The sequence below is a fragment of the Artemia sp. Qi Xiang Cuo genome, chromosome 4 (genome assembly GCF_049724085.1).
Source record: "Artemia sp. Qi Xiang Cuo chromosome 4, ASM4972408v1, whole genome shotgun sequence".
Taxonomy (NCBI): Eukaryota; Metazoa; Arthropoda; class Branchiopoda; order Anostraca; family Artemiidae; genus Artemia; species Artemia sp. Qi Xiang Cuo.
In genome coordinates, this window is record NC_142797.1 from 5,823,392 (window position 1) to 5,844,604 (window position 21,213).

At 36.3% G+C, this 21,213-nt stretch overlaps 1 protein-coding gene across 1 annotated transcript in view; it reads right to left on the reverse strand.

The window, feature by feature from the left end:
* The window catches only part of LOC148952714 (uncharacterized), an 89,590-nt gene that overhangs the window by 62,941 nt on the left and 5,436 nt on the right, over nucleotides 1-21,213 (reverse strand). The window contains exon 2 of the mRNA XM_089087759.1: nucleotides 13,860-13,980. Coding sequence (XP_088943885.1) covers nucleotides 13,860-13,980 — 121 coding nt within the window. The remainder of the gene's footprint in view (nucleotides 1-13,859; nucleotides 13,981-21,213) is intronic.

The following is a 21,213-nucleotide window of genomic DNA, read 5'->3' on the forward strand; positions in this document are numbered from 1 at the left end:
AATTTCAGAATCAGCCTAAGATGACATTATGTTTTTCTTGCTGAAAAAACGGGTTGTAAATCCTTAACCTGGATTTTAAACATGTCATTCCACCGAGACTCTGCGTCATGAAAATGCTGTTCCACTGAAAATCTGGATGGTCAGTTTAAATTCAGGCTAGGTTGTGAATTCGACAACTTTGCTAGAAGACTGGATTTTATCCTTGGTTTGCACTGAGGCAAGTTTATTTACCGGGAATAACGACTCATGGATAATGGTTGCAAGAAAATCGTAACACTGTTCACACATAAACAGTTCATTGCGGCCGTTGAAGCGCGAAGACCAGAATAAGACACTTAAAACCGCATAGGCTGGATCAGGAATAGGCGAGATCAAGTTCTAGAAGCTAAGGACATTTATCTAAAAGGCAAGCTTGTATTAGCCAAGGCTAGATGTCCCTTTCTTATCTTCTATGTTCATTTTCCTAGAAATGTCCTCACAGATCTTAAGGATTGTATGTTTCTTTGAATGGCCCTCACGTCCTTTGTCATATATTAATGGCCGACTTCTGATAAATATGATCAGTTTCTCAACAATTTGCATTTCAGAGTTCAAAACAGATTTCAATTGAACAGACCAGATGCGTTTTTCAACAGCTCATTAGAAATATTTCAACCCAGCCGCTGAACCATTATGGCGCAAAAGTATTCAGCGAAAAACAGATGAAATTTGACGGATCACGCAAAAACGGCCGTTTTTGCGTGAAAACGCAGCAGTGTGAATCAAGGGCTACCAGGTCACCGGGCTTATAAATTTTGTACCATGACTGGTCAAAAGAACCCCTGTTCTCTCAAAAAGTTGTGGCCTAAATATGCACATTTTTGGGTTTTTAACCATAAGTGTAGGTGTTGGGCTAGGTTTGGCAGAACTTATCCAGTCTGCCTAGTAATTATGTTAATGACAAGAGATTTTAAAATCCCTCTTTAAACAAAATCTTCTTAATAAAACATATACCTGTTTTTTTTATTTTTATTTTACGATATTACAATTTGAAAACACAGTGTTTCAACTTCTGCTTACGTCAGTGTTATAACCTGCGCAATTGCAGCTTTAGAATAATAAAAATTAAAACCGACTAAATTGTCCTTTAAATATAAAACTGAACATCTTTATATTTAGAATTTATATATTTAGTGAACAAATACAAACTATAATGATAAAAAAAACAAAACAATAAAAAAACGAATCAATCTTCTCTACAGTTTAAAAAGAGACAGTACACCTTTGAGTTTCGTTTAAAACCAAGAAAAGAGTGACACAATCTAGGATAATTCTATTTTAATACTATAGGCTAAAGTTGAAAAAACATAAGGTTTTTATCGAATTTTCCATGTTTTCTGTATTGTTTCCGGGAGAGAGAGAGCAAACTAAAAAGAAAGGGAAATCAATCTTCTTGGAAAATAGATGTTCGCTAGTGTCGTATTATACTAAGATTATAAACGCCAAAAGAAGGCGGACTGTAAGGAAAATCAGCGTAAAAAAAATTAAGATTTGGCACTTTCCTTACATTTTGATTATCGGCCAATTTTTCTTATATATGGGAGTTTTAGAAACCTGAGGAACCAGGGGAATTGTCTAAGGGTCGTCCAAGGTACTCGTTTGACTGATTGTATGCAAGGTGTGAGGTAAATGTGGTTCGACCCCAATTTCTAGGGCTATAATGTAGAAAGGCTAAAATGGCTAGGCTAAAATCTTTGAATAGATTTGAGTGTAAGAGAAGTGTGCACTGACGTATTGACCTAGGATAGTTGGTGCTGTAGCATGGGCGTACGGAAGGGGGAAAGAGGGGTGCAGCTGCCCCCCTAGAACTTCAAATTTACACTAGATATGGCTGAAAAAACAGATGGTTGAAAAAGCATCTGGTTGAAAAAGCAGTTGAAAAAGGTAGATGGCTAAGAAAGCAGTTGATAAAAGGTAGATGGCTGAAAAAGCTGGAAATAAACAGCTGGAATGACGGAATAAAAGTCAAACAAGACGCAATTATTCATAATGTCTTGTAAAGATTCGGTTCTATTCCAAGAAGATTGATGGTGAAGCTTATTGATGATTTATAATTTTCGGGAATTACTTATTAATAATGATTTCTTAGGTATGATAGAACTTCCTGGCAATGTAAGGTTTTGTGAACTGCCAATATAACTTCAGCCCCCCTCTCGTCATCACAGAATTCCCCCCCCCATAGAGAAGAAGCTGCGTACGCCCATGTGCTGCAGTGAGATGTTGATGTTCGTTGTGGCCGAGACTAAAAGCATGTATTTATAAAATAAGTTAGTTGGGCTTTTTGTGAAGCTACCCTTTTTTTTAGAGGTATTTGAAGAATAAATTTCCATACAATTTCCATATATGCCAATAAATCATGCGTTTCATTTTTCATACGGTAGATGCAACTATGTCAAGTAATCTGTGAAGAATGTAGCCTCCAGGCGAATCCAGGGGGGCGAGGGGGCGTGCACCCCCCCCCCTAGCGTAGTCTAAAGTAGTGTAATTTACTTAATTAACTCAAGTTTGCGTTACTTACACTTGCTCCTAACGCAAGCTTATCGGATCAACCTATTTTACGCCCCCCCCCCCCTAAAAAAAAATCCTGGATACGCCCATGCCAGAAAATCACTCCTCTGTCCCATTAAGTAAATTTACCTCATAAACACAGCCAGTGGACAGAGATCAACTCAGGGAAGCTTTTTCATAACATACTTTCAAAGGGAAAATGTTAAACATCACACATGATTGATGCGACGTATTGTCGTGCTAACAGTTCAAAGCTAAAGACAATACTTTTTTAGCAGCTTTACCTTTTTTTACTGTTTCCGCGAGCGAAAGAAGACTAAAAAAAAAAGGAAACAAATATTACTGAAACTTAGAACTATCCCAGCAGGTGCCAAATCCAGCGAAGGTTACAACCCCCCCCCCCTCAAGATTAAATGGCCATGTGGAAAATCAATGTAAAAAAAAAAGAAAATCAAGAAACACCATTATTTTTCCTCGACATTTGACTGTTAAGAATTTCTTTTATCGCTTTTTAACATAGTCAAAACTAAGACTGCGTTTCAAGTTCAGCAATAAGTAACTGAAAGTTAGAAAAACTAACTTTTTCGTTCCAGCTGACGTTGTAACGTTGTAACGACATGTTGTAACGATGGAACGACAGAAAATAACTTGAATTTATTTTTACAGTAACTTTTCTGAGATTACAGTGATTGACAGTAACTAAAAAATACAGTAATTGACGGGCATATTTAATGAAACAACTGTGCATCCCTATCATCATTATCATGTTCACAAACCATCAGTTTGAAATATATTGAAACAAAATTATTACGTAAGAGTAATAAATATAACTGAAACTCGTGAAAATTATACCCTTACAAACCTACTAAGCCCGTACTAATTTCACGACCGTTCCCGGTGAGTGTCAGCTTCAACTACAAGTAACTACGGTAGTTGAAGTAAAGTTACTTCGCCTTGCCATCCGGAATACACCCTCAAGCACGCATCTACATTTTCAGAACTTTAAAACAGAATTAAAGCAAAGTTATTAAACTTTTTGTGGGAACTATTTTTTCAAAGGATTTTGAATTTCTTTTTTTTTTACAAGACACAGACTGTGTAACTAAATTATAGGGTTTCATTTTAATATTTATTAAATGAAACTTAAATATTTAATTAAATATTTATTAATGAGTATTGTTTTAATACATTTATTAGCTAAATAATAGGGTTTCATTTAAAATTTATTTACTCGAAGTAGTCATTGACCTAAATGCGCAAAAAGAATATTTCTAACCTTTCCTCGAGTAATTTCGCCACTGAAATAAGACCATATAGAAAGGCCATATAGTATTGATTCAGAGTTCAGAGAGTTAAGAGCAATTCAATCGGATAAAATAAAGGATTAAATCTGGACAGCTTGCGTAACCAATTTTTACCTGTGTGTGGCTTTGTGCCAAAATTGTGAATATGTTTTTCGAAAACAAGAAAAATAACTTATCGCTTTGTTACAATACTAGATCAAATTAAGGAAAACCTTTGTACATCGATAAGATCCAAAGTGTGAAAATGACAAACCAAACATTAGAGGCCGAGAAAATGCAAAGTGCCCAGTTTTTGCGAGAAATGAATTTCAAAATTGATTTATTACCAGCGCTTTCGGAGAAAGTTAATTCAATTTCTGGACTTTCGGATAGCATTGCTGCCTTACAAGTACAGATGAATAACATTAGTACACAGCTATCTAGCAATGCTAAGACAATTGAAGAAATTAAAAAAGAGCTGGAATATGTGAAATCGGACCTAGTAATCATATCTGAACGAGCCAACCAGCTCGAAACAGAGCAGAAAAGTACAAATTAGATTATTTATAATTGTATTCCGCAACACCTTGGCGAGTATACTGTGAAGCAAGAAATACTGGGTTTATTAAATCATACTATATCTTCTCTTAAAATTAGTCGATGTGATGCACGTGACATTTTTAGATTAAGTTCAGGGCCAGTAGTAGTGAAGGTAAAATCGGTCGAAATCAGAGACTACATCTTAAGAAATAGTTCCTTATTAAGAAAGGTAGGTCTATCGGTGGCCCCAGATTACGCAGCTAAACAAAGAGAAGCCCGTAAACACTTAAAGGAAATTATGAATCTTGCACAGAACGACGGCCGTGATGCAATGCTACGAGGTGACAAGCTGTTTATCCAAGGCCGACTATTCAGTTACGATGGAAAGGCTGTGATTGAGGTTAAATGTAACTTGGCGCCAGTTAAAAATCTTGGTCCACCCCCTAGTGCTAGACTCCCAAATTACCCTGCTGTTATCACGTTGGGGCTAGATAGTGATGCCAGTAATAGCGATGCAGAGACAGTGATACCATCATTAGCCTATTCTCAGGCAGTATCGGCAACTAAAAGACCTGCTAGTGCTGTTATTAGCCCTAATGACCTACATCGACCAGGCACTCGTAACGTGGCACCCAGAGGAAACCATTCTCCAAGAATAGAATTTAACATAAGACCTCGCAGTGTTTTTTCCCGTGCTTTTGTTGATAATAGTAAGCGAGTGCTAACAGATATTAATAGTCGCACTCGTGAGTATTACCATTTTGCCTTTTCTTCGACAGAGACCAGGAACGAGAAACTCCAAGAAATGGCTAGTGATATTAATGCACTGACAGAAAGTATTGACGCATAGGAAATAAAGAGCCATATACTGAGTTTAGTGTCATGGAACATACAAGGACTACGTGATAAGCTGCCTTATTTATATGATGAATTACTTTCGTTTAATGTGATTTCGTTTATTGAAACATGGAACAATCATTCTCCTATATCACATCTCCCAGGGTATTTGGTTGAACAGGTTGTGCGTAAACCAGCAAAAAATAATAGACATTATGGTGGTATTTTGGTTTTGATTAAATCATCAGGTATTGATGGTTATGAAAGAGTTAATAGTAGATCTGAAAATTTACTTTGGCTGCGTATTTGTTTTAAATGTGGGAAGAGATTAATTTTGGGCGTTGTGTATATCCCTCCACAAAATAGTTCTTATAATCGAGAAAATACTTGGGAAATTTTAGATGATGAATTGTCGCTAATACAAGAAAGTTATAGTGAGTTTGAGTGCGTTTTGATGGGGGATTTCAATGCTTATACAGGCGTTGAGGTTGAGGTTCCAGATTTATTAATCCCAGATTTAGGGGATTTGGTCCCAATTTGTTGTAGATTACCGCGAAGTAATAAGGATGAAAAAAGAAAAAGAAATGATTGGGGAAGAGAGATCCTGGAACTTGGTGGTGAACTTGGTCTGATCAGCTCGATTGGAAGGTATGAAAATTATATGGGTCTGGTCAAGTTCACTATACCTTTGGGCGAAACTCAAAATTATGTAGATTTTGTGCTTATTAATACAACATTTGCTCCTGACTCAATTGGTATTGATGAACTAGATTGATGTACCAGAGCTATTAAGCATGAGCTGAAGACTGGGAAGCTTCAGGATGTTGTTCCTCGAGTTAGAAATTTATCTAATGGGGAGCTTAGATTAGAGGGCTTAGGAAAACGAATTAGATATGATTTAAATGATAATGATTTTGAAAAATTTAAAAGGGAGCTTAGGAAGCTGCAATGTAAAAAATAAGTTGAAAGCGTTAGAATAAGATGGAAAAGATATACATGGTATAATTATGGAGTTAAATGAAATAATTTGCAGTTGTACAGCATCGTGTAATCTGAATAAAAACGAAAATAAAAACGAGAGATATTTTGATTTGGACAGTAAGTTAATGAAAGAAAAGGTCAGATATCTATTGAGTCATTTAAAAGAATGTGACATACCTGAAGAGCAAAGTTTAAGATTAGCCGAATATAAAGATAAAAGAAGAGATTATAAAAGTTTAATTAAAAGGAAAAAAAGAGTTTGAGATTAAGAAGAAACTGGATATTGCAAAATATTTTAGAAATAAAGATTTTAAGAAGTTTTGGGGTTATATAAGGAATGATATTGGAAATGAAAAAGGAAACACACAGGTGGCTGCAGACGCCAATTCATGGCCTGATTACGTAGAAAGCTTGGAAGGTGATTGCGCAGAATTACAAGAGGTAACACATACCACAGAGATGGTTATTTATCCTATGAAGGAACATGATGATGATTTAGTAGGGGAAGTGAGTAATGATGAGGTTAAGTTTGTATTCAAGAATTTAAAAGGAGGTTCGGTGGCGGGTGTTGATGGTGTACCAATAACGTTATTTAAAAATTTTCTTTAAATTTTTATGTCGATAATCGTTTTTCTTTGTAATAAGGTGTTAACTTCAGGACAATGGCCAAATGAGTGGGAGAGATCATTGCTTATGTCGCTTTTTAAGAGAGAGAACCCTAAGTTGGACATGAATTATCGTTTAATAGCGGTAGTCTCTTCTTTAAGTAAGATAATGGAGAAAATACTAGATACCAGGCTTTCTAAACGGTTAAAAAAAAATAATATAATACATGAAGAACAAGGAGGTTTTAGGACAGGGTACCGGACGGTAGATACAATGTTTATTTTAAAGGCATTAATTGATAAATATGGAAAGGGAAAAACTTCTTTATATGTGGGATTTCTGGACTTCCACAAGGCGTTTGACAGTGTTAACAGAGAGCTATTAAAAGATACCTTGTTTAGAATTGGCTTTCCTCATCTGTTTGCGTGGTTGATAGTGAGTATGTATATATGTGTGAGGAGAATCGTGTTAGTTGGTAACAGGTTTTCTAGGTTTTTTAATATTAAGCTGGGTGTAAAACAAGGCAGCACTCTTTCTCCTAAATTGTTTAATATTTTTATAAATGATGTTGTTGATTTTCTAGAGAATAGATGGAATCCGAATGTTAGTCAAGGGACCCATAAACTATCACTACTATTATTTGCAGATGATATTGCTTTGGTGGCTAGCACACCGCAATATCTGCAGACGCTTCTGAGTCTTATAGAAGACTATTTGCAGATGAAAACGAAAGGCTGAATAATGAAAAGAGTGAAGTTGTTATTTTTGAAAAAAGGAAAGCAAGTGGCGAAGATAATTATAGATTTAAATTTAATAATAAGGAACTGAAAGTAAGTAAAAGAATAAAATATTTAGGATTTGTTTTATCGGAAAATGGAAGTTTAAAGAGTCATGTTGATGAACTACTTAATAGAGGTAAAGTGGCCATGTCTGCAATTTTTAGAAATCCGACGATAATGGGAATTAAAAACCTAAAAATGCATAAAAGAATATTTAATACAAAAATTTAACCAGCATTAGAATATGAAGCGGAGATTTGGGGCGGAGAAGCGGCACAGAAGTTGGAGTCCCTCCAGCTCCAGTATTATAAAAGACTGTTTGGATTACATCAGACAACTTATTCACAGGTTCTGAAAGGTGATATGGGCCTGTTTTTGTTAAAACTACGTAGGTCTATTTTGATGCTTAGATTTTGGTTGAAGATGATTAGGTGTAATGAAGATAGACTAGTAAGTGCTGCTTATTATCAGATTCTGAGCTGTGGTTTAGAGACGTCATGGCCGTCCCAAACTAGGTCATTACTAGAAAGAGTAGGAATGGCTTACTTATGGAGGGATGGTCTTGGTTTCCCTGACCTACTAACAAATTTAGTAATTCAGGTACGATTTATCTTAGAGGGTCAAGAAATTCAGTATTGGCAAGGGCTGGTTTTAAATTCTGCTACATTGAATCATTATAATCAGGTTAAACCTAGTTTTGGACCTTGCCAGATAGTAAAACCTATTCAAAAGAATTGTTTCACTTACCAACTCAACCCAACTAACTCATGTTTGTCACGACGTAATCTCGAGCTCCCAGTTTTGACAACAAGTATTTTTTTGGGGAAAACAGGCCTTTATATAAAGGGGGTTGCCTACTCCTCAACACATCACTCTTTACGCTAAAGTTCCTCTGTACTTTTGAAAAAGCGTCTGTTCTAATTAAGCGACCCTTGTGTTTCAGGAGTCATTATTAAAGAATTGGGACAAAATTCAAACTTTAGCGTAGAGCGAGGTGTTGAGGAGGGGGCAATCCCCTTTATATACGTAATAACTTTTGTTCGTTTTAAGTTTTAATGTTGCTCCTTACTTTCAGTTGAAAAAACTTGTTGTTTAAAATTTTATTTCTGATCGTTTTTTCAATAGTACCAGGAAATCTGGCCCAACCTCCACGGGAAAACCCCCTCCCCGCGGAAATATCCTCTAAACAATTTAATTCCAGTGAAGATTTACCCCAGACAATTACTCTTAACCACTCAGTGCGTAAAATTGAGACAGAAAAGAGAAAGCAAGACATATAAAAAGAATTTTGTATAAGAATTCTGGCAAATTCCCCCAGTGTCTAATTTCCCTTGACAAGTTCACTCCCTGTAAACTTCCCTCCGCATGGAAAATTCCCCCGTGGAAAAACACCCAGCAAAAAATGTGCCCCCCACCCGAAAACGTATGCCTACATCCCAATAACAAATACTATGCACAAATAATGGACAAATTTTATAACTTAAAGATCTTTTCCCTGGGGTTGAGGGGGAGGGGGGGGGGTCATGTTAAACCCAAAGGCATTGTTATTGGGCCTTTCAAGTATGATGAACGAAATGGCTATCTCAAAATTTGGATCAGACTATTATGGAAAAAATGTGGTGGGGGAGGGCACCTAGTTGTCCTCCAATTTTTTGGTCACTTTAAAAGGGAACTAGAACTTTTAATTTCCGTTCAATTGAGACCTCTCCCGATATTCTAGGACCACCGGGTCGATAAAAGCACCCCTGGGAAAAAACAATAATAAAAAAAAATAAACACGCATCAGTGATCCTTCTTCTGGCAAAAAAAAAACACAAAATTCCACATTTTGCAGATAGGAGCTTGAAACCTATACAGCAGGGTTCTCTGATATGCTGAATCTGATGGTGTACTTTTCATTGAGATCACTTGACTTTTAGGGTCTGTTTTTCCCTTTTTCGAAAATCAGGAAAATTTTCTTAGGCTAAAAAATAGGACCATCCTCCACTCCATTTTTACATAATTGTGTGGCAGTGAAATAAATACACATAACGTGTAATTGAACCAGAAGTTTAAGTTAATTTGAATAGCATTTCAATTTTTTCTTAGCTAATACAATGATATTTGTAAGTGCATATTGATCTAACCCATGGGGGGACAAGGGTACGTTTTGTTCCTTAGTATAACAGGGGCAACTAAAATTGCATATTTTGCAACCTCACAGCCTTTTACTTGAAGTACTGGAATAGGAATTGTATATTTTATTTTGTCAATACTTGGATTTGATGAGAACAACTATTGCAAATTTGTTTATTAAATTTGGTTAATACACCGGAAATCAAGGCCGTATCCAGGAGGGGGGGTTACCCGGTTTGAACCCCCCCCCCCCCGAAATTTTTGACCGAGTCGAAAATTAGTCTAAAAAATACCTGTAAAGACAAAACCTTACCAGAAAAAAAATATGCTCCCACGCTAAATCCTATTGCATTTTGTGGGTTAACGGTTCTGATCAGCTTGCGCAATTAGGTAACCGTAGGTAACCCCATGTTCACCTGACCTTGCATAGTAAATTAGGGTTAATAATATGCGCTCTGATCAGCTTACACAATTAGGTAACCCCATGTTCACCTGACCTTGCATAGTAAATTAGGGTTAATAATATGCGCTCTGATCAGCTTACGCAATTAGGTAACCCCATGTTCACCTGATCTTGCATAGTAAATTAGAATTAATGGGCGCTCGAGGTATGGTATAAGAGAGTGCAAGATTGTCAGTTCAGTTCAGTTCAATTTCGGACTTGGCTAAGAGAAGAGCGATTTTCAACATGAAGAGGAAGTGTGACATTACGTCGTTTTTCGCGCCCAAGCGGACCAGGGATGTTTCTGACAGTGGCATTAGCGGGACGTCTGCGGAGCATTCATCTACACCCGTGGATCTGAAGGGCACTGGAGCCATCGTTGAAGCTTCTGAATCACGCACACTGGAACCAACCACACCGCAACACGCACTTGCACCAACCCAGTCTTTGTCGTTGTTTGCAAATGACATCGGTCGTTTTGTCAACAAATCATCCAGTCTCGATTCAAATTCTAAACTTCGTTTGCTGAAGAGCCCTTGGACTCCAGATTTCTCCTACATTTTTCCAGTATCCGAAAAACGGAAGCCGAAGTTTCAGTTAACTTGGCTCGCTCGTTTCAGTTGGTTGTCCTACCCTCCGTCTGAGGACGCTGCTTTTTGCAGATTTTGCGTTCTGTTCTCGTCAGAGACAGCTGGCAAAGGCTGCCACCAGCGCTTGGGGAATCTAGTCACCAAACCATTCAGGAACTGGAAGGATGCGATAGAGTGCTTCACAGCTCACCAACAAGCACAGTTTCCTAGAAACTGCATCATATCGGCTGAAAACTTCTTTTCTGTCTCGGAGAAAAGGCAGGACAATATCCTGCACCAACTAGACGTAGTGAGGAAAGCGCAGGTTCAAGAAAATTGCCAAAAGGTGTGACCACTTGCTGAGATGGTGATATTTTGTGGGCGGCAACAGCTTGCCCTTCGTGGTACCAATAATTCCGGTCCCATTTCGGTCTCAGATCCAGAACCTTCTCACAATGATGGTAACTTCCGAGCACTACTGCGGCTAAGGGCGAGACACGGTGAAGATGTTCTGAAGAACCATCTTCTTTCTGCGGCTGGAAATGCCACATATCTTTCTCCCATCATCCAGAATGGTATTATCACCGCATCCGGGGAGCTTCTTTAGCAGTCTATTGTGAAAAGAGTAAACGCCAGTCCCTGCTTTTCGGTGCTTGCCGATGAAACGGCAGACGCTTCGAATAACGAGCATCTGTCTGTTTGCGTCCGCTACACTTTCAAAGGTAACTTGCATGAGGACTTCATTGGTTTTAACCCAGTTTCTGATTTAACTGGGCAAGGTCTGGCTTCATCAATCCTACAATTTCTCGAAAGCCTTGGTCTTAATCTGAACAAGATGGTTGGTTAGGGATATGACGGTGGATCAGCGATGAGTGGGCATCATAGGGGTGTCCAGGCTGTTATACATGAAAATTATCTGAAGGCGCTTTACGTCCATTGTAGTGCGCACAGTCTCAACTTGGTCATCTCTTCTGTATGCTCTATTCTGGCTTTTAAACATTTCTTCGGTGTCTTGTCACAACTTTGCAGTTTTTACCATACTTCCCCACTAAGAACACAGAATTTAAAAGAGAAGGTCAAAGAAATACTACCAGATTCAAAGAAACATACTTAAACCGGACTCTGCGAAACAAGATGGGTGGAGCGCCACGATTCAGTCGTGCGTTTTCTTGAGCTTTAGCGACCATTCCTGCGATCCCTGGAAGCCCTTGTAGAGAACGGAAATGCAGAAACTACGGCAAAAGCGGCGCAGTTGCTGGCACGTGGAAACTGTCCTTTCAAAAACAAAGGAAATGCGAGGAAATGCTGCTACTGCTTTCACATCTATTTTCGACGAAGCTCAGCGTTTTGCCAGCGACTTAGGACTGGAGATGACTCATCCGAGGACGAGAGGTGGCCGGAGTATGCACGCAGACGATCCAGACCTTCTCAACCACTATAGAACCTCGCTCTTTATTCCTTTCCTGGACCACTTCACTTCCGAGCTGAAACAACGATTTGTGCTTCACCAGAAACTGCCAAATCTGTCAAATCTCAGCGTCCTGTCTCCCGCCAAAATTGTTTCTGTCGATCTGAAGGCATTAAACCTGGAGTCATTGGTTGAATTGTATGGCGATATTCTTCCGAGCCAGACTGTCTGAAGCAAGAAATTGAGCTATGGCGCATCAAGTGGGAGAATGTTCCGGTATCAGAGAGGCCTACTTGTGCTGTGTCTTCGCTTCAGGCATGCGACGCTACCTTTTTTCCAAATGATTTTCTTCTTCTGGCTGTTCTTGCGACGTTACCTGTTAGCACTGCTACTCCGGAAAGAAGTTTCTCAACGCTCAGAAGGCTCAAAACCTGGCTGAGAAATTCAAAAGGAGAAGAACGATTGAGTGGCTTAACCCTCCTTGCAGTCCATAGGGACGTTGACATCTGCCCTGACAAGGTCATCGAAATTTTTGCAGGGAAGAAAAATCGTCGCCTGGATTTTGTTTTATAGATATTCGTCCTTACTTTTAGCTAAAAACAAAAAAAAAAAAAAAATATATGGACTACTTCTAGCCTATTATTTGGCTTATTTTTGCGCAAAAAATAGCTTGTAGTATTCAACTGTATTTAAATACTTTTCTCTTTTTTGCGTTACTAAAGAAAAGAAAAGAAAAAAAATGCCACTCAAAGATACGAAAGTATGCATATTCAATTCGCAAGTGGTGTACTAACGGTTTCAAGTTAATGTAATGTCACTTGAGGATGTTAGACAAAGTCCACGGGAAAAAATCGGGTAAACCCCCCCCCCCCCGAACAAAAATCCTGGATACGGTATTTAAGTATTTAACTTTCGTTCTAGTATTTTGTTTTGTTTTGCACTTTACAGTCAATCTTAAAGTTAGTTAATTAGGAAAACTAGATGTATCAACTCTATTGAACTAGATCTATATTCAAAAACCAATAAGACATTGGTTCACGAATCTCAAACTAGTAATGTCCATGAATGTGGACTTTGGGGGACCGACCAATTCCTTCCATCGGAAAAACAATTTTGGTATCTAGTTTCTGAAGATTTTGCGTGTGTGTGATATTGTAATCAAATATGAACACAAAGTTGAATTTTAATCAGAATGTGAACATTTCTACTATATTAAAATTGTCAGAGTTCTACTTTCTGGCATTATAAACCTAATCTTTCTAATTCCAATTTCCAAAGGACAAAGCATCATAAATTCTATAAACCCGTGTTCTATTCATGGTTTCTAGAGTCCAATATAAACTTTAAAGATAAAATTTACCCACATTGCATTAAAATTAGGTTTCATGTTTCCTGTTCCAAGACTTACATTCAAAAGTTTACAGATTTTCCCCAATTTTTTCAAAATTATTTTAATTTTCTAGAATCCCTAAGCAGAACACGGGTTTATAGAATTTATGATGCTCTGTCTTTTGGAAATTGGAATCAGAAAAACTAGGTTTATAATACCAGAAAGTATAACTAGGACAATTTTAATATAGTAGAAAGGTTTGCAAGAAGATTTCAAAATGGAGGATCATTCCATAAAAATTAAGCTAGTAACCTATCGAATTAAAACTGAATTAGAACAAAAATACCGTAGTATATAGAAGATAGAGTACAAATGTACACATTGCAAAAAAAAGAAAAAAAATATAAAAATAAGAAACGTACCTTTACTTGGGCTAGCATATTTGGGTCCATGAAACACTTCGTTTAATTCGGTAAGTCTTACTTTGTCTTCGCGGTGCTGAACTAGCCCCTCTTCTTCAAAAATATTCTTTGATGAGCGCTTCTGTAAGAGCAGAAATATAAATACTACTAGCACTTCTAGCATTAGCAACTCATTGCAACAACAAGGACTGCAGCATCGTCATCTGCAAGGCGGTTGTGATGTGTGATTGACACAAGCGCATAAACAGGAAGTTTTTATTTATTCATTTTATTATTTTTGCAGACAATTTTTTCGCTGTAGAAAGGACTTTTTCTACTCAGATCCGAAATTGAAACCAAATGTTTACTGATTTGAATCTATAATTCATTGTGTAGGCACAGGGCCAAATCCAGGATTTTTTTCGGGTTTGAGGGTTGGGATATACAAAATGACTTATTTCGAGGGGGGGATAAAAAAATAAAAAAACGTATCAAAAATTTATTTATATTTATTTTTGTTATGTTTCTACAACTCGGACAACCCCCTGAATGGTTTCTACCCCCTGAATACGGCCTTGGGTATACAGACGTAAGTCTGGCTCTACAAATGAAATTTGACTCCTCTTTCAATATACATTAATGCTGATAATATGAATTGCTCTGAAGTACCATGGAGACAAATCCGTGGTGTCCTATGCTTTTTTTTTGGCTGTTTCAAAATTATGAAGTTACAAATCGTATGTTCTAGGTTCGACGAAAAGTTAATAATATATAATAAAAATTTAATTTTGTATTCCAGGTGAGGTGAGTTACCTGCTAAAACAACAAAAAGTTGTTTTCGGATGAAATTTTTGCGAATACAGTTAACTAGCATCTTTGGTGGATTAACGTTTGCACAATCATCATCAACTTAGGAAACGCGGAGGAAAATGATCAAGATTATGAGAATTAATAAGTATTAAGGCATCAACACACATATTTTTCATAATTTACTCATTAAAAACACTGAAAAAAAACTATCGGATGAATAAAATGTCATTTATTTGATCCTATTTTTACGAAAATAGTTAAATTTCTTATGTGCAAATTCTTAAAATTATGTGCAAATTCTGCAAATTCATGACAAAATCAAACACTTGAAAAAATCAGGTTGACTTCTTTGGTTTCATCACCTGATTTAAACAAAGATCTTTCAGTAAAGCTTACTGTGTGTAATCGAAAAAAAAAATTAAGCAAAGCTTTTCTTCCGGAAGTAAAAAGCCAAGTTGAAACTTGAAATGAACAAAAACTATCGCTCCGCGAAAGATATACTGTATCAGCGAAATCAGCCAAAACGAACTGACTTGGGATCCTTTCCGATATCTGTAGAATTTTAAAAACTAGCACTTTACTGAAAACTCAGCCGGGTTCAATTTTTCAAAGAATTATAAATATATGGTATATTAAAAGTTACGGAAATTATGGTCGCTGATAGTATATTGAGATAGCGTACTTATAAATTAATATTTTCTTTGAGCAGACAAGACACACAATTTTCTGCTCCTAATAGAAAAACCTGATCTTTTTTTTGGGGGGGGGGGGGGTTGTAGCTTCTAATGTGGGTATTTTCAGGAAATGATAGTCGACTCTGGCTGCAACTATCTGCGACTGCAACTACCTGTGACTACGACTGCTTGTGACTACATGCAACTGTGAATAGTAGCGACTTCCACAATGACTACTTGCAACTGTGATATTATTCTTTGTCCTAGGAATGATGTCTAGAAATTGATATATATATATATATATATATATATATATATATATATATATATATATATATATATATATATATATATATATATATATATATATATATATATATATATATATATATATATATATATATATATATATATATATATATATATATATATATTAAGATTGGAATCAACTATCTCCCAGCATTGATGTACAACTTTATTTTAACTAAATTCTTTCTTCGTGATATATGTGAAGAGCTAAAAAAAAATGCTTGGTTCGTAACAGATCATGTTCCAACAAAGACAACACAACAAAAATACAAGTGGACAATCCCTGCCTAGAATTAAAAATTAGTATAAGATACAGGGGGGGGAGTGGTCTTAACATTTACCTCCCCTGGAAAAATTTTGCAGCCTCACCTTCACCCTGGGCAAATGTTTCACAGTTGCTTTACTATTCCAGTGCTCTGTCAATCTAAAGTTTTGTCACCAGTTACGAAACCCGCTGCGAGAGAAATGGAAATGCAACCGTTCTCTAGTTAGCCTTATGTCATGCAAAGTATATGCAAATTGAATCAGTCAGGCTTCTAGGAGCACAGGCCCTTTCAACATTTCACTTTGCATAACCCTATGGAAAGACTTAAGAAATTCAAATTAGATGATCTCCCAAAGGTGAAATTTTCCTTCTAGAAAGATCTAGATTAACATTAGCACTGTTTTGGACGATTGTTCTCCCAAAATTCACCACCCACCTTCCCTCTGTTGACAATGATTTCCAAGTTTGATTTAGGAGGTCGATTTCATCAAAGAGTTAATTGACTGTAAAACTTATTCACTGGGTTCTACAGTCGATGGTGAAATGCCGGTTTTAGAAAGATTTAAATTGGCATTAGCGCCATTCTGAATGTCAGATCTGCCAAACTTCATTGTCCGTCTTCCGTCTCTTGAATATAATTTACAAAGTTTATCTCAGAGTATCCACTTCATCGGAGGGCTAATCGACTATATAACATATTCAATTACATATTATCCTTTTCTTCGGAAATGATCCACGTATTCCACTCGTATCCAATCGGTATTCATATTACGAAAAATCTGCTTACAATGCTTAAACCTTTCTATCTGCCATACCAACACTCCTTTGATTACTTCCATTCATCGCCGAATATTCACCTCCTTTGTCTCAGATGATATATTATCTTAAAAATCATTATGTGAGCTTCGGCGTCGGCTGACCGTCACAGAGACAAAGGGGCCATTAGCAAATTTTCCCAGGGGACTAGCCATTATTAGATAGCTGTCGAGAATTTGTGGTTCAACTGTAAAATTTACTGAAAACACAGTGAAATTCTACGTCTTTTTGTCGGTGAATTTATCAATCACAGCAAATGCACCGCAGGATACTCCCAAAGCGGGCAAACTGCTCAAATGATAATTCCTTTGAGCTGATTAGCCTATATGGGCCACGCTCGAGAAGTGAAGTTAATTCTAATGAAATATACAAAATATAAGATGAGAATACAATACTTTTGTAAAAAAAATGTATATATTAAACAGGGCATATATTTGCTCAGACGGGGTGGAAGTGGGGGTAAAGTTCAAACTCAGCTCTATAGTAAGAAGTTCAAACTTACCTCTATAGTCAGAATTGCATCCCGAATCCAAATTTAACATTCATTTGCGTCGGAAATGAACTTTACCCCCCCCCCCTAGTGTGCAAAATATACCCTGAATTAGAATATACATACAACGTAGTTTACTTCAGTGAACTAAAGTTAATTCTCCGCGAATAGCGAATGGTAAACCGTTTATTGTCTGATTCAGCTAAGCAAAGCTCTTGACTGGGTACCATATAACACGAAAGTACCCTGATTTTTAGCGTTTTCCTAGTAGGTAAGCTAGAATATTTTTAGGAACTGTCCGTTCCTGAACTTAAACAGAAGATTCTGTTCCATTTAATCGAAAAAATTCACACTTTCTGATGATGCAAGTCTCATTATAACTGTATATCTCTATCTCCCCCGTGAAACACGAGAAGTCAAATGGTTTTTCTAGGATTAACAGGAAAGTAGATGTCGGGTTTTAGCTTTCTATAATTTATTCGGGTCTCTTATTCATGCTCTACAAGGTATTGCAAGGCGACCCAATCACTTCTAAACTGTTTTGCCACACAAACTGATTTTTTTAACAGAGGAGTTAGGGTAATCCTCTTAGGTACCGTATCATCTTCAATTGTTTCTGAGAAACTTCGTTTCAACTGTTTTCATCTTGCCGATCTTCCCAACAGTATCGCGCTTATCATTTCTTAAATATCATGCCTTTCATGAAGAAATTTGCAAACAAAACAAAAATAAAAAAACCGTTCTGTTTGGCTAAATATTTGCTTCCGATACCACTGTGGATATGAAACTATGGATTAATTATTACATAAAGCATCCCAGGTCCAGAAATTACAGGCAATATGGTAGCTTAAAGGATCACCTTAACTCATATATTACAAACTGTTTTACTTTGTGTAGCCAAATTGTTTAAAACTTATTTAATCCGCCTACTCTGCCCCGTATTTGAACCTCTTGAATCCTATGATGTGGTTACAATCAGGGTTGCCACCCTTACATAAAGAAAGAAAAACGAGCAAAAATGGGGTTTTTTTAGGCCAAATGACGATACTGAAAAAACAACGCGAATATTTCGAGAGGACAAACGCCTCTCTTCTTCAGCGCGAAACGAAACGATGTAACAATAAAAGCCAAAAATTAAAAGAATTAAAACCAACTACCTAACAACCATAACAACCTAACAACCTACATCGTTTCGTTTCGCGCTGAAGAAGAGAGGCGTTTGTCCTCTCGAAATATTCGCTTTGTATTTTCAGTATCGTCATTTGGCCTATAAAAACCCCATTTTTGCTCGTTTTTCTTTCTTTATGTGATGTCAGGCCAATGTGGTTTAAGAAATTATCTTTGCCACCCTTAGTGATTTATCACTAGTTCTAGTGATTTTTTATGTTGCCTAAACAAAAAAATTTCTAAATCTGGACATAAATCACTAGACTATTGAAGACAATAACTAAAATCTAGTGATTTTTTTTTCACCGGGCGGCAACCCTGATAACAATTTTATCTTTTGCTGTCTTTGCTATGGAGGGACAGTTTTATTTGCGCGTCTTTCGTTTTGATGTTGAGAGGCCACATTCTGAATAACTTTTCGGACAAATATTACAGTCAGCCTAGAATCACCTATATATCTAGCATCGAATATTTGTTGTTGAAGAATGGAATAAAAGACACCCGCTGGCTTCTACTCCTTTTATATCTTTATGGTTTCATCATTTGACTATTTTCTTTACGTGTTTAACTCCTGAGAAATGTATAGCATTATTTATTGCATTAGTTTTATCTTCTTAGCATGGAGGTAAGGATGAATTTGTGAAAATTAGATGCTAGAAAATGAGAAAGTAGGCTACAGTAAATAAATATGTTCTTGACATTAAGTTACTTTTCTCAACCATACTTGCAATAAAGCTGCAAACGGGAATGATATGGAGGGGTTTTCCCAAATAAACCCATAATACCTCACTAACACGAAGCAGTTCAATTAGTTACTTGTAGTGTGGACTTACCATTATCAATTACTTGCAACTATCAATCAGTATAATTATTAAGTATCCTTTGCTAATAGTTAACTAATTAATCAGTTACTTACTATGTTTAATCGACTACAACAGATGAACGTTTTGACTAAGCATTAATAACAGACAAATAAAACTGGCAAAAGTAACTTCTAAAAACAAGTAAACTGGTAAAAAAAAAACTGGTAAAAGTAACTTCTAGAAACAAGTAAACTGGTAAAAGTAACTTCTAGAAACAAGTAAACTGGTAAAAGTAACTGTTAGAAACAAGTACTGGTAAAAGTAACTTCTAGAAACAAGTTTGCATTTGTTGGAAAACTCTGACCTTAGGTTGGGAATTTTCCCCAGGGTTTTTAATCTCTAGGCATCTTTACTTGCTGTCAAATCATCAACATAAACCATAGCAGTATGTATTTTCCCCGTACCAGGGTGTTATTTTTCCTGTTGCTAAAAATACAGGCACTTTTTCCGGACTATGGAAGAAAAACACTTGCAAACAATGGTGATGTAGAAAAGTTTCCTCAAGTTCAGCCCGCTATATATTTACACAAAAAAAGGTCAGGCAATTGCTTATAGTAAGGGCTTATAATTACTAATCAGCAATTGTTTTCAATTATCAATTAGGCGTAATTATTAGTTATTAAATTATTAGCAATTGTAAATTAATTAATTAGTTACTTGCTAGCTTTTATCAGCGACAACAGACGAACTTCCTAACTCAATATTAATGACAGACCTTTGGAAATTTCACCCAGTTTGCTTAATCTCTGGACAGCCATACTTGAAATCCCCTCGGTAAAATAAATTTTTTTACCGAGGTTAAAAATGAAGAAAGCCGCTCACTTCTTTATAATTTGAATTTATTATTTCTTGCATTAGTACTATAATATATTATAATGGCAAAATTACTTTTATAATGAATGAAGCAATAAGTAATAAATAAAGAAATTTAGCAACAAATAAAAATGCAAAAATATAGTAATAAATAATTTGGATTCATTATTTTTACAATTTTTCATGCATTTATTTCATTTTTGTTTTCCCGCTATTTATTCCTGGCCATAGAGCTTAAAGAAGGAGACTATGTTGAAGTGTTTTTTGCTATAAATTTATTTATGAATAATTAAACCCTGAATACAATCCTAAACATAAATGTACACTCATAGAAGGTAAAAATTCAGACACCATTTTAAATTTGTTTAAATAAGGCAATTTTTTTATGAATTTAATAATGAGTAGTATGGAATAAAAATAGAAATGTAATAGCTAATAATAGATTTAATGATAAATATACAAATACGATTTGGTGCGGCGTCAGGACCCCCTAACATCTGACTAGCTAGGTAGATAGTTTTCAAGGAGGAAATGGTTTTGGATCCTTAGCCCCAGTTAAACATTTCTTCCAAAAAATAGATGAAAAGGGGAATCCAATTCAACTTCTTTAATTTCACTTATTTCTAATAAAACTCATAAAATTCATAGACTTAACATTGTCACTTTAACATTGTAACATAGACTAACATTGTCATTGTCATTGTCATTAATGTGCAGTAATTGCGTGGGCAGCTCCTGGCTATTGTTGGAAAGTTTTCCTCGCAACACATTATCGGATCTACTAAAAAATGGCAATAAGACTTTAGGTTTAACAGGGGCAGTTTCCGGCGGGGGGGGGCGGGGAAACTTATCCCGGGCACAAAAATTTTAGGGGTGCAAAATTTCAAATAAGTAATCTAACAGTTATACTCCTTTAGTAATTTTTTTAATTTTATTTTTATTAAGATAAGTAGAGGGCGTAGTTGGCAAGTATAAGCAAATTAAATCCAACATTTTAATTTTTCCCATACCTTTTCCTACATAAAGTAAGAAAAGTCAGATTTAAATGAATAAAAAAATTGTTAAAATTTCGCCTGATCAAGCTTATGGGGGACAAGGGGGGAAGGGGCTCTAATAAATATTTTGCCCAGGGCGCAAAAAAAAGGTCAGAACTGCCACTGAGGTTAAA